This window comes from Hyla sarda, chromosome 1 (assembly GCF_029499605.1).
Source record: "Hyla sarda isolate aHylSar1 chromosome 1, aHylSar1.hap1, whole genome shotgun sequence".
NCBI classification, from domain to species: Eukaryota; Metazoa; Chordata; class Amphibia; order Anura; family Hylidae; genus Hyla; species Hyla sarda.
This window is the reverse complement of record NC_079189.1, coordinates 157,408,516-157,421,924: the sequence shown is the minus strand read 5'-3', so window position 1 is coordinate 157,421,924 and position 13,409 is coordinate 157,408,516. Positions and strand designations below refer to the sequence as shown.

The window sequence follows — 13,409 nt, the reverse complement described above, 5'->3', positions numbered from 1 at the left end:
AAATGGGCTTGGTTATTAAGGGGGTGAAACATTTGGACTACTTGGCCTTCCGGGTGGAAAGTTTATCCGAGGTGACAGGAGGGGGGGGGGGGGGGGACCATATTTACAAGGAAGTCTATATTTATTCATAAACGTTTATGAGTCTGCTTTGTATCTTGCGGGAGTGAACATTGTTTTTTATTTTACCTATGCAGGACTGGAAGAGAAATTTATTTCAAACAGACATTTTTTCTGCAAATTGCCACATTTGTAGAACGGATGTTTATCCACATGAAAAAACATGAGCACAACGGTATGAAAGAATGTCCATTCACCTTTTTTGGGGGCACTTCACACATTTTTGGGATTGTTCATGGTCTGTTTTTGGCATAACCCAATGCAATCCACAAAAACACAAACGGCAAAGGTAAAAACTGTTTCACATGTCTACTTTATATGCAGATTTCAGAGCAGACGCGGTGCTGAGCTTTTTAAACTTCTGACAGAAGTGTTCTCCACACAGAGCATCGAACGGTCGCTGAACCACCGGGAGACAGACACTATGCCTTAGTGCCACACATCTCACACTGGACATAGCATAATAATTTTAGCAAATATTGTTATACAAACATATTGAAAGATTTTATTTATTACATTTCTTCAGAAACTATACATAACAGATTTACGGTTAATAAAATAAAATGTCAAATAACATTGGATACCATAAGCAAATAGCACTAGATCCCAAAGCCAGGATCTTTACAGAACTATGCAGTGAGATTCCAAATGTGTACATTTAGAGGCACTATGGGTCAGATACTTAAACCTCTACAAGTTAAAAGGGGTAATCTGCTGCTCAGCGTTTTGAACAAAATGTTCAGAATGCCTAGGGCGGGCGCCGGGAGCTCGTGACATCATAGCCCCGCCCCCTCATGACGTCACGAGCTCCCAATGGGAGGGGGTTAACTCTTCTGCTACGAATCTCCCGCTGTTGACGCTTTCTGTTCACCTTCCCATCACATAGGAAATGGCTGCAGCAGTGATCCGCTTCAGCCTGTGATTAGCCGAGTATGTACTTCCTGTGTTTTAAGTTGGTGAACAGGAAGTACTCAGCAAGAGATCTTCACAGACAAAACTGTGGCAGGTAAGTGGTAGTTTTTTTTTTTTTTTTCCTTCCACCATAAACTCTTAAATCATCCAGACAATTTGCTTCCTTTTTCCTACAAAAGCTGAAGAAGAAAAAAAGTAGTACAAAGTTTTTTTCATATTGCACATGTAAAGATTTTTTTATAAATATGAAAATCGTTTTTTTTCTTTGCTTTTTGTTTTTAACATTTGTATGAATTTCAGATATTGAAGATTCCACTTAGACAAAAACCTAAAAATATCCAAAAACACATTTGCCCAGGAAATAAGTCATTCAGACGTCTTCAGAAGACATTAAAGCTCTCCTGGCTCCCATGGTAGTCAGTGAAAGGTAACATACGAGTATATTGGTGATACACCAACATAAGGCCGAAAAAAAAAAAAAAAAATTGAAAAAAAAAAGGGGGACACCAGTGTAGCATCACAAAATCTACAGTAATTTTGACTACAGACATAAGTTAGCCTCAGTGCAAATATGGACAAAAATATATTTTAGTCATTAAAAAGAGCACATAAAAATTCAAGTAGTCTATACATTTTAGAATGGTTCAATATTCAATAAGAAACCAGCCTAAAAAGCCTTATACCAGGCCTTGTAATAATTTTAAAAAGGTCAGATGACATTCACAAAAGTCATGAAAGTCTAATGTATGGAGGAGGCCGAGAAAACTCTTCTTCTGTTTCCAGTCCAGAATCTATGAATTGCATAGGGGAATTGAAAATCCTGTCATCACCTCCTAAAATGGGAGAAGTCCAGTATGAAAACATGTAATATAGTGACCTACGGTATATACATTTATCTTCACACTACAAAAAATTATTAACATAGCACATTTAACATGGCCATAAACAGAATGACAAACAGTCAGACAATTGCATAGCCATCCCTTTTAAAGTGCTTACATTTTTGCTTTATAGGCTATAAATATTAGATTGGAGGGGGAGCCAACATGCGCAACGCCTGTCGATCAGCTTTATGAAGAAGTTCTCTTTTTCTCAAATGGAAATTGTAGTTTCTCACAAAATAGTGCAGGGCATGTTCACAAATTTGCCCAATAACAAAGCATTATAGGAACGTTTATCAGACTGGGGCGAGCATACTGTTGGCTAGACTGGATGCTCCATGTTATTTGATTCTAGAATGTGATCTATAAGGCCAGGTGCATTATATGAAAAGTAAACCGTAGTATAGTGGAAGTGGCTGTCTTTCAGGTAGTATTATGTGCACACGGTGTATAAGTAAATGAAAGTAATTTTCTCACCACGGAACGTGCACACCAGTTCAACAGTTTGAGGCTGTTCATGGTCAGGGTGTAGCCATTCCTACATAAATGAAAAAAGTAAAAATAAATTAAAATAGATATAATGAGGGGAATTTATCCTTGTATTTAGAGCTTTTTTTGTGTATTCTTTAGCGCAAAATCTGATAGAATTCTTCATAGCCATGTCTACGGTTAAGTTTACCATAGAGCACTTTCTACTGTAGAATCTAATGTAATAACTGGGTTTTTTTTTCCCCTTTCTTTTATGCAAAAAATTCACAAAAGCACTTTTCTTGTGCAAATATACACCACCTTGGAGGACACGTACCAAAGTGTCAGAAAGCATGAGAATGTGAAATTATTTTGGGACAGTTAGGACTACTACTCCCATCATGGACAGACTCTGCCCATGATGGGAGTTATAGTCCAGGGGCTGAGGGGCAGATCGCACCGGGTCATTCTCCAGAGACCCGCTGTGATCCGCATTTATTAACTGTAAAAGCCGGCGGCACACGCTGTCATCATTCATAATCCCAGCCACCAGGAGATTGGAGCTCTTATTGGTGAAAAGCTATTAACCAATCAGAGCTCCCATCTCCCAGCGGCGGGGATTATGAATTATGAGAGCTGTATACAGGAACTGGCGGAGAGTGTAGTGGAGCCGCCGGATTGTGCAGTTAATAAATGGGGATCACAGCAGGTTTCTGGAGAATGACCTGCTGCGATCTGTCCCTCAGTCCCTGTACTATAAGAGAGTCTGTCCCATGATGGGAGTAGTTGTAGTACCGCAGCGCTGAGGGATGGCATTTTCACAGCTCCCGGCTGCGGGACTTTTAGAACTTCTACTTCCATCATGGACAGACTCCATCCATGATGGGAGTTATAGTCTAGGGGCTGAGGTGCAGATCGCAGCAGGTCATTCTGCTGAGACACACTGTGATCCGCATTTATTAAGTAAACAAGCCGACGGCACATGCGGCTACACTGCGCTCCCCGCCGGCTCTAGACGGGGGAATACTGTATAGACTGTCATAATTCATAATCCCCGCTGCGAGACCAGAGCTCTGATTGGTGAATAGCTTTTCACCAATCAGAGCTTTCGTCTCCCAGGCAGGGATTATGAATTATGACAGTGCATACAGGAGCCGGCGGGCAGCGCAGTGTAGCCGCATGTGCCTCCGGCTTTTACAGTTAGTAAATGCAGGTCTCTGGAGAATGACCCGGTGCGATCTGCCCCTGTACTATAACTCCCATCATGGATTTGTCCATGATGGAGTAGTAGTCATAAAAGTCCCACAGCCGGGGGATGTGCAAGTGCCATCCCTCAGCGCTTGAGTACTACAATTACTCCCATCATGCCATCAAAGGACAGACTCTGCCCATGGTGGGAGTTATAGTCCAGTGGCTGAGGGGCAGATCGCAACGGATCATTCTCCAGAGACCCACTGCAATCCGCATTTATTAACTGTAAAACCGGCGGCACATGCGGCTACACTTTGCTCCCCGCCGGCTCCAGACGGGGAATACTGTATACACCATCATAATTCATAATCCCCGCCGCCGGGAGCTCTGATTGGTGAATCAGAGCTCCCGTGCAGGGATTATGAATTATGACCGTGTATACAGGAGCCCGCGGGGAGTGCAGCGTAGCTGCATGTGCCGCCGGCTTTTACAGTTAATAAATGCGGATCGCAGTGGGTATCCGGAGAATAACCCGATACGATCTGCCCCTCAGCCCCTGGACTATAACTCCCATCTTGGATGGAGTCTGTCCATAATGGGAGTAGTAGTACTAAAAATCCCGCAGCCGGGGGATGTGCAAGTGCCATCCCTCAGTGCTGCGGTACTGCAACTCCTCCCATCATGGGACAGACTGTCCCATGATGGGAGTAGTAGTCCAAGGGCAGAGGGACAGATCGAAAGGGGGTCTCACTCCCGAGACCCCCTGCGACCATTACTGCCTCGCCTCTAGTGATGATGTGATTAGGGGGCAGAGCTACACTGACCAGTCCTGACTGTTCTCATTATGCGTTCTGCATAATGGGAACAGAGCCTTTCTGGCAGTGTGTTCCCAAATAGGGAGACTCTAGCTGTTGCTTAACTACAACCCCCATGATGGGAGTTGTAGTTTAGCAACAATTGGAGGCTCCCTGTTTAGGAACACACTGCTTTATGTGCGCTCTCCCCAGGGGAGAGCGCAAAAAATGTACTAACCCATATTTCTTGTTGTTCTTTTCTTCTCATTTCTGATACATGAATAAGGAGGACAACGACGATGACCAGTTATTTTTTTTAAATTTCAATAAAATCGTTAACGAGGGCTGTGGGGGAGTGTTTTTTTATATAAATTTTTTTTCCAATGTGTCGTGTTTTTTATAATTGAATTTTCAGGCTTAGTAGTGGAAGCTGTCTTATAGACGGAATCCCTTACTAAGCCGGGGCTTAGCAAAATCGGCTAGCGCTAACCCACAATTACTACACCGGTACCCACCACCACAGGGGTGCGGAAAGAGCCAGTACCAACAGGCCCAGAGCGTCAAAAATGGCGCTCCTGGGCCTAGGTGGTAACAGGCTGGTGTTATTTAGGCTGGGGAGGGCCAGTAACAATGGTCCTTGCCCACCCTGGTAACGTCAGTTATTAAAAATAAATAAATAAAAACACACAGGCCTCGTTAACCCCTTTTGACAAAAAAAAAAAAGCCGTTCATCGCAATCCACCGAACCCGATGTAGTCCTCCGCATTCACGTATCTAAAATGAGAAGGGAAAAAAAATGTATAATAAAAATTACAACTATTTCTGTGATTTCTACACTATCAAAAAGCTGGTGTGAAATTTTATGATTTAAACTGGTCTCTCACCCCTTTGAAAATATAATGTAAAAGCAGACAATGTACGTGGACATGCCAACTTTTACAAAACTGAGATGAATAGTGTAAACCGCGGCACAAAGCTCTTTGAAAATGTGGTCGATACTTTTCGAACCAAAATTCTTTGAGAATCTCCCCTTCTGTGTACTTTATAAAGATTTATGATTTTACTATTGTGCAGAGTTTTGTTCGGCACACACTGCTGCTCCAGCACTTCTATGTGAGCAGTGCACTGTGGGAAAATGCTACAGCTCTGTGAAGTAGAGGAGTGCACTGTAGAGCGGGGGGGGGGGGGGGGGCGTTTCCATATTTGCATAAAATTTATCAAAGGACGTGAACAACTTTTGTACATTTTGAGCAGGAGTGTAAATTAGACAAGCGGTGTAAAGGGATCTGTGTCTACAATAGACATCTAATGATAAATCTCCCAAAATGTTCTTACATTTTTTTTTTATCTTACACATGCTGTCGGGCTAATTCAAGCATTGATAAAGAAATTATAACACAGTAGCTTTCATCTTGTAAGAAAAGGTATGATTTTTATTTCAATAGCTAATGTGTTTTGTTACATTTTAGAAGGCCTTGTGGGTGTCTTAAGTTACAAATAGTACCAGGCTATAATTTGTATGTCTGGTGTAGACAAATAGTGGTTTTAGAAGAAACACATAAGTGTTATTTCTTTTAAAGCTAACCTAGTTTAATCTTAAAACAATATAATGTTTTTAATCTGTTTGGGGAGAGGAGGTCTACATGACAATTTATAAATTGAAATATTAATAAAAGCTAACTATTAGTAAATTGCACCACCTAGTGTTCATTGAATGGGAAGGAAGGACATTAATATAGTTAATTATTTAAATAACTCCTCCCTTCAAGTCTATTGGATCAGCCTTATCTGCAATGGGTTGATATCAAAGCAAAAGGTTAAACACACCAAAGGGACAACTCCGCTCAACAGATACCACACAAGAAAGAGGAAGATGCCAAATCTAGAAGCTGCCTGAGGGGAGGAGTCATAAAAAGTGCGAGGAAAATATTTTTCCCATGTTTCACACTGGCTATAGTGGACTGGTGGCCATCTTTCCTAGTGCAACTTCAAACTTTGTCAAATAAGAATCCATTGAACCCGAACCTGATATTTGTTGTTAGTTAGAAGTGGGCAATGTGTATATTCATAGATCACTCCTGTTTTCCTGAAGTAACTTCTGTTTTGTGTTCTACTGTTAGGCAGTTACTAACCATTTAAATTCTTTAGCTACATATAAGACCAATTGTGTCTCATATATATATATCTCATTATGTTTATGATCACTCATTCATTATTCATTTTAACCAATAAATCTGCATTATATATTTTATTAATATTATCATCATATTGCAAAAGTTATTCCTAGCGCTATTTCATCAAAAGAACTCCTACTTGCAAAATAGGCCGCCCAGATATGTGAACTGCAATCCATTATGTTTTCATAAAAGGTTACAATATGACAACATTATTCCACACACACACACACACACACACACACACACACACACACACTCCTGGCAATTAAAATTGACAGTCACAGATAATATAGGAAAAGGCAAGCATTGTACCTGCAGATTTTATTGACTATAACATCAGGTGCCCAAATACTGGTGGCAACTTAATTGAACCATAAACTATGAACAATTTTAGCTAAGTGACCAATGCCATATAGGAATACATAAAAACACATGTTAAAGAGCCAACAGGTTAACTGGCAGATTTACTCACCATTCCAGTGATGTTGTCATAGCACATACAATATGGTAAACTTCTACATCCCATAAATGCGATGCACAGGACTACACAAAGACTGAGGAATGATGCCACAAGCATAGCAATATTTGCTCCTCGAACAAACTGCCCGAGTATGAATTTCTAGGAAAAACAAATAAAAACCCAAGGCAGTGAATAAAACATCTATTTTAAACTACAGGGTGGGCCATTTATATGGATACACCTTAATAAAATGGGAATGGTTGGGGATATTAACTTCCTGTTTGTGGCACATTAGTATATGTGAGGGGGGAAACTTTTCAAGATAGGTGGTGACCATGGTGGCCATTTTGAAGTCGGCCATTTTGAATCCAACTTTTGTTTTTTCAATAGGAAGAGGGTCATGCGACACAAACTTATTGGGGATTTCACAAGAAAAACAATGATGTGCTTGGTTTTAACATAACTTTATTCTTTCACGAGTTGTTTACAAGTTCCTGACCACTTATAAAATGTGTTCAATGTGCTGCCCATTGTGTTGGATTGTCAATGCAACGCAACCCTCTTCTCCCACTCTTCACACACTGATAGCAACACCAGCAGGAGAAATGCTAGCACAGGCTTCCAGTATCCATAGTTTCATGTGCTGCAGAACATCTCGTATCTGTCACAGCATAACAAATTGCCTTCAGATGACCCCAAAGATAAAAGTCTAAGGGGGTCAGATCAGTGAGTACCTTGGTGGGGTGGGGAAGGGGGCAGCATTCAATTGGCCCACGACAACCAAGGCCACTTTCCAGGAAACTGTTCATCGTAGGAATGCTCGGACCTGACACCCATAATGTGGTGGTGCACCATCTTGCTGGAAAAACTCGGGGAACCTCTTTATGCACTGGAGCTGGCACGTTCCCCGAGTTTTTCCAGCAAGATGGTGCACCACCACATTATGGGTGTCAGGTCCGAGCATTCCTAGATGAACAGTTTCCTGGAAAGTGGATTGGTTGTCGTGGGCCAATTGAATGCTGCCCCCCCCCCCCCCCCAAGGTCTCCTGATCTGACCCCCTTAGACTTTTATCTTTGGGGTCATCTGAAGGCAATTGTCTATGCTGTGAAGATACGAGATGTGCAGCACCTGAAACTATGGATACTGGAAGCCTGGGCTAGCATTTCTCCTGTGGTGTTGCTATAAGTGTGTGAAGAGTGGGAGAAGAGGGTTGCATTGACAATCCAACACAATGGGCAGCACATTGAACACATTTTATAAGTGGTCAGGAACTTGTAAACTCATAAAAGAATAAAGTTACGTTAAAACCAAGCACATCATTGTTTTTCTTGTGAAATTCCCAAGTAGTTTGATGTGTCACATGACCCTCTTCCTATTGAAAAAATAAAAGTTGGATTCAAAATGGCCGACTTCAAAATGGCCACCATGGTCACCACCCATCACATATACTAATGTGCCACAACTGCACATAGATTGATAAATGTGGGCCAGTGTATGAGATAAACAGGTGTCAGCAGTCACATCTTGTTTTGGGAAACAAAAGATGAGCTTTGATTGGTTGCTGTCCGAGACAAAAAACAGACATTGTTAAATCAGTACGGATAGTGACCCTTTAATTACACTTTTAGGTAGGGTTACACATACTGCATCCGCAGTGAACGTCAGGCTGTGGGAAATCCACCTCTGATCTGCTACAAGCAGACACACAGGGCCACCACGCAGTGTGCAGTAAGGTTTGAAGGCTGGATCGAGCATCACAGTCACTAGAAGCAGGGAGCTCTGCTCTAGCGACTGATGTCAGAATGCATCCACAGTGTATTTCATGCAGTAAAGTGTGATCCTACCCTTTATAAAATGCTTTAACAAAAAAAAAGGACAAATTCACTTTTCTTTTTTTTTTAATACCTCTCTCTATTTCTCATTTTATTATATATATATATATATATATATATATATATATATATATATATATATATATATATATATATACACACACACACACAAACACACACACACACAAACACACACACACACACAGTGGTCCCTCAAGTTACAATATTTATTGGTTCCAGGACGACCATTGTATGTTGAGACCATAACTCTATGGAAACCTGGTAATTGGTTCTGAAGACACCAAAATGTCATCCAAAAATAGGAAAAAGTGAGGATTAAAGAAAAGGAGATAATACAGAAAGCAAGTCCTTTCATATAAAAGTAAGAAAGATCTGCTGGGAGCTGTAAATCACTGTCTATGTAGAGGACAGGAGCTTCTTCAGGGTCCTATACAGGACACGCAATGTCCTAAAAAAGTAACCTGGAGCCGCCCCCACCTGGTTTCCAAAGGAGCAGCAATACTGGCACAGGTAAAGAGTACAGAACATGTAATACCTCCCTGTACTATAGGGGGCTCTACCAGACACCAGTCAGTGCATGCACGTCAGTAATACAGGGGTTTTACCAGTAAAATGCCCATTCTGATTGGCCAGTTCTTCAAGCCAATGACACATTTCACAGATCTGGACTGTCTGTAACATTGTATGTTGAGGCCATTGTAAGTTGAGGGATCACTGTATAATCTATATTAATTTATGTATTTATTATATTTTTTTGCTGATTCAAGCACACAAAATATGGTGACTGGGAAAAAACTACCATGGGATATTTAATTGTAATTACATTCTTACACTTACTGTGTGAATAACATGTACAGGTGTATGGGCGAACACGTCATCATCATCCTCTCCATAGGACAGAGTAAGACATGCATAGACAATAATGATGAAGGTGGTGAAACATGAAAAAACTGCAGACGCAATCAGTGCATTGACCTACATATATAAACAATGAGAAGTCACTTAGTAAAAAGACAACCAGCCTATGCAGAACAATCCCCTAAACCATCAAGAGAAATTATGAAAAACATTCTCTTACTAGAATAGGATTTTTCTTCTGGGATGAAAATAAAGCCAGCACACCAGGAACAGCCATGATCTAGAAACATAAGGTTTAAATCAGAATAGTTTACTTTGTAAGTGTATAAAGTAAATAGTTGTTTTAGAAGTGTAAATTACATAGATTCCATATTTTTCCCCTCTACCTGATCAAGAAAACCATATGTCATTAATAACTCGAACAGAAGAAAGAAGAAGTTTTAATAGTCGAAGTTAGAATGTTCAGCTATTAAATGGAACCAGTTATCACTCATGCTGCCTGAAGTCATCGGGATGGACCCTAGTGGCTCCTACCTGCCCCACCCGAATGAGGCCTATCAAGGCTGGTGCGACAGGGAGAATCCACTGGGGTCTGTCTGATGACTTGTGGTTCAGGAAACATGTAAGTGATGACAGTGTTCCTTTAACATGGACCTGTCAGCAGTAATTGTTACCTGTTAAAAAGTCCATGGCCAGCTTACCATTAGAATCAGTCTCATATCTTTTTTTTGTCTGTACTAAGTTAGTGCACCAAAACAGTATTTTTCTAAAAGCTGAAGTGCCCAAAGGGTGTTAAACAGTGCCACAAGTGCCCTGATTTTTTTAGGCCATTTCCTCCTCTCTTTCACCCCCTGGCACATCTCACCCATCTCTAATTGGCAGCCACTTCGTGTACTCCTTTTTCTCATCTGCAATGAAATCTCAAGCATGCACAGTCATCCAGTGATGAAAAAATAAGCCAGCTAAATGGCTGTCATTCACAGAAAGGTGGGCAGGTAAAAGCAAGCTTGGCTGATTGGTTGCTATTGGCAACTGGTCAACTTTTACCCCACACAGGTTTTGATAAGCTTATTTGGAAATCTTTAAAGAAACAGGAGCTGCCCAAACCAGAGACCCCACCATGTAAAAACTGATAGCTTGGAGTATACAAAATTGATCACATAGGTATCATTTTGGAAATAAAGTGAATTACCATTCCAGCCCATAGTGGGGCTCTAGTTTTCCCCAATGTAGATTCTTTACGAAAGGCTCCGTCCATAAAGCCACATACCACCGACACACCAGCAAATGCAATTTGGAGGATTCCAAGCACCACCATACTCCGTTGGTTGAATATAAAATATCGATATCGATCCATGATGATGGCAGTCTCTAAAAAGATGATGACCAGCAGCCTCAGGCTTTCTAATAAAGGAGAAAGATAGTAAATCTGAAATCTTATTCCTGGAAAACATATCCAGAAACATTTTTACACATAAAAAAAAAAAAAAAAAAAAAAAAAAAAAAAAAAAAAAACCCTCATAAGAAGTTGGAAACTGTTTTAGAAAAAAACTATTGGAGAACAAGTTAAAATATACATATGTCCTTCAAAACCTTACATACTATATCTGGGTTTCATACGTTGGCATCTCTCCAAGAATGGGACTCAATGAAGCACACCACGCTATTGAGTCCAGTTAAAAATAGCATACTCCAGCAGAAAACAGCCTGAATGGAACCACTAGGTAACTCCCTAAAGTAAAGTGAATGGCGTCTGCTACCAGACACTTCATATCCCACCAATGGTGAGTCTATACTGCACCAACTTCCAGGGGAGAATACCAGCATAGTATAGTATGTAATAGGACATACCCCCAATTGCATACCAACCCCCCCCCCCCCCCCCATCACACATGCAAAGATTCAACATAAGTAAGACCATATAGAAGTACAGCATTATGTTTGGTGTATAATTACATTAACCCCTTAAGGACACAGCCGACCTTGGCAATTTTTAATTTTTTCCTTCTTGCCTTTTAAGAGACAAAACCGGGAGATTTATCAATGTTTTGATGTAAAGTCCTTTTCTGTGTGTGTTTTTTTCAGTTTTTTTTCTGTTGTGTGCCGAATTTATCAAAAAGGCACACAGATTAATAAATATTGTGCAAATTTAAATTCACCTCACAAACGGCTGTGAGCCGCCAAATTGGAAGTTGACTGTTATTGTCCCTCAGACTGAGTTACCTGTGCTCCGGAGACCTGTGTGCTCCATACAGAAGGTGCAGTCATAGCAGGTTGCCCTACTTGTAAGGGTTTAATGTTAAAAAGGTTGTTTCTGCCTGTCTTATTTTTGAACAAAGCTAAAAATAAAAGCTACAAAGAATACCGGACATTACCAGGGTACCGACGTCTTTTTTTTTTTTTTTTTTTTTTTTAAATGACAAAATTGTCATACAGAAAGTTCTAACCAGTCTGGCAACAGCTGGAGATACTACTACTACTAGTGTTGGTTTTTACCCCACAAAGCAGTCGAGATTAGGCATTTTGGTTGCTCCTGGTGCTTAATCGCCCAAATTGATCAACAACATAACCTGGTGAGCGTGTGGTGTCCCGGTACCGTATTGCATACCGTACCTTGTATGGTGGTCCCCAAAGTCAGAGTTACTACGTTTGGGTAGGGTTCCCCAGGTGGGACAGCCCCTTGTCGCCTCCTTCTACTCTAATTTTATAATTAGTGTATATATTTAATAGTGTGTATACTTAATATAGTGTATATTAGTACTTACCTTGTTAGCGTCGCAGGACCTTCGGTCATGTGACTGTGTTGATTCCTCTATGGCATGTTGGAGGACCTTTGGAGGTCCTTGGGTCACATAGTTACCCACAACTCTCTGTACAGGAGATTGACAGCTGTATGGACCAGTGAGCTTTAGTCCAGCCCCTGCCAATATAAGGGAGCTGTAGCCAATTATCGCTCTCTTGGGTTGCTGCTCTCGAGGATGCCAGACTAGCAGGACGGATCTGCGCAACTTTCAAGACAAGCTAGGCCTTAAAACCTGCCGGCCTCAGCCTAAACTAAACAGTGAGTTAACATCTCAATCCCCGCTAAAGCTAGCGTGATTACTGGACTGAATCTAATCCCATAAATCCAGTGGATCACCGCCACAATTATCTTCCTAAGCTCAATAGACTCACGAGGTCCCAACCACTTGTCAAGCTCTAAGACTGTTGTTTGGACTGTTCCTGTTCATTATTGCCTAAAATCTTCAGTAAAAGTTCCGACAAGTTTCAGCAAAATCTCCGGTTGTGGACAATTATTTCCCATCTCCCCATCGCTTTTAGGAAGGGTGGCAGTAGGACAAGCATACAGAGAATAGCCCTCACCCTGGCATCACAAATAGAAAGGGTTAAGCAAGCACCCTTAGTAACCGCAAAGCTACACCCCCATATACCCTACTCCCCCAGGCTATCACAAGCGCAACAGAACTTGTGTGCCCCAAGTTGGAACACCACGTCTGTCTGTTAAGACACATGCACCAACCTTCAGACAAAATGCAGCTTACCTGTTACCAAATTGTCTTCCCCGCAGTATTTTCCACACCTAGGCCATTTTGACTAGGATTTTCACAGCCTCCTGGTCTCAAAGCTTGGGGCTCTCATTTTGTGCTCTCCAGTTTATTAGGCGAGTGACAATTTAAGGCGATTTGGCGGGATGCCT

The 13,409-nt window shown here is 41.2% G+C and overlaps 1 protein-coding gene across 4 annotated transcripts in view; it reads right to left on the bottom strand.

Moving 5' to 3' along the window:
• Positions 1–577: 577 nt before the first annotated feature.
• The window catches only part of LOC130360565 (uncharacterized), a 33,655-nt gene continuing 20,823 nt past the window's right edge, over positions 578–13,409 (bottom strand). Inside the window, exons 2-7 of one of the 4 annotated variants that reach the window (XM_056563094.1) lie at positions 10,905–11,116; positions 9,933–9,992; positions 9,692–9,829; positions 7,013–7,159; positions 2,388–2,448; positions 587–1,862 (exon numbers count right to left, since the gene is read on the bottom strand). In XM_056563094.1, coding sequence (XP_056419069.1) covers positions 1,759–1,862; positions 2,388–2,448; positions 7,013–7,159; positions 9,692–9,829; positions 9,933–9,992; positions 10,905–11,116 — 722 coding nt within the window. In that variant the 3' untranslated portion in view covers positions 587–1,758. Of the gene's footprint in view, positions 1,863–2,387; positions 2,449–7,012; positions 7,160–9,691; positions 9,830–9,932; positions 9,993–10,904; positions 11,118–13,409 lie in introns of all 4 variants that reach the window. The other 3 variants (XM_056563098.1, XM_056563101.1, XM_056563111.1) reach the window with 3 other exon arrangements.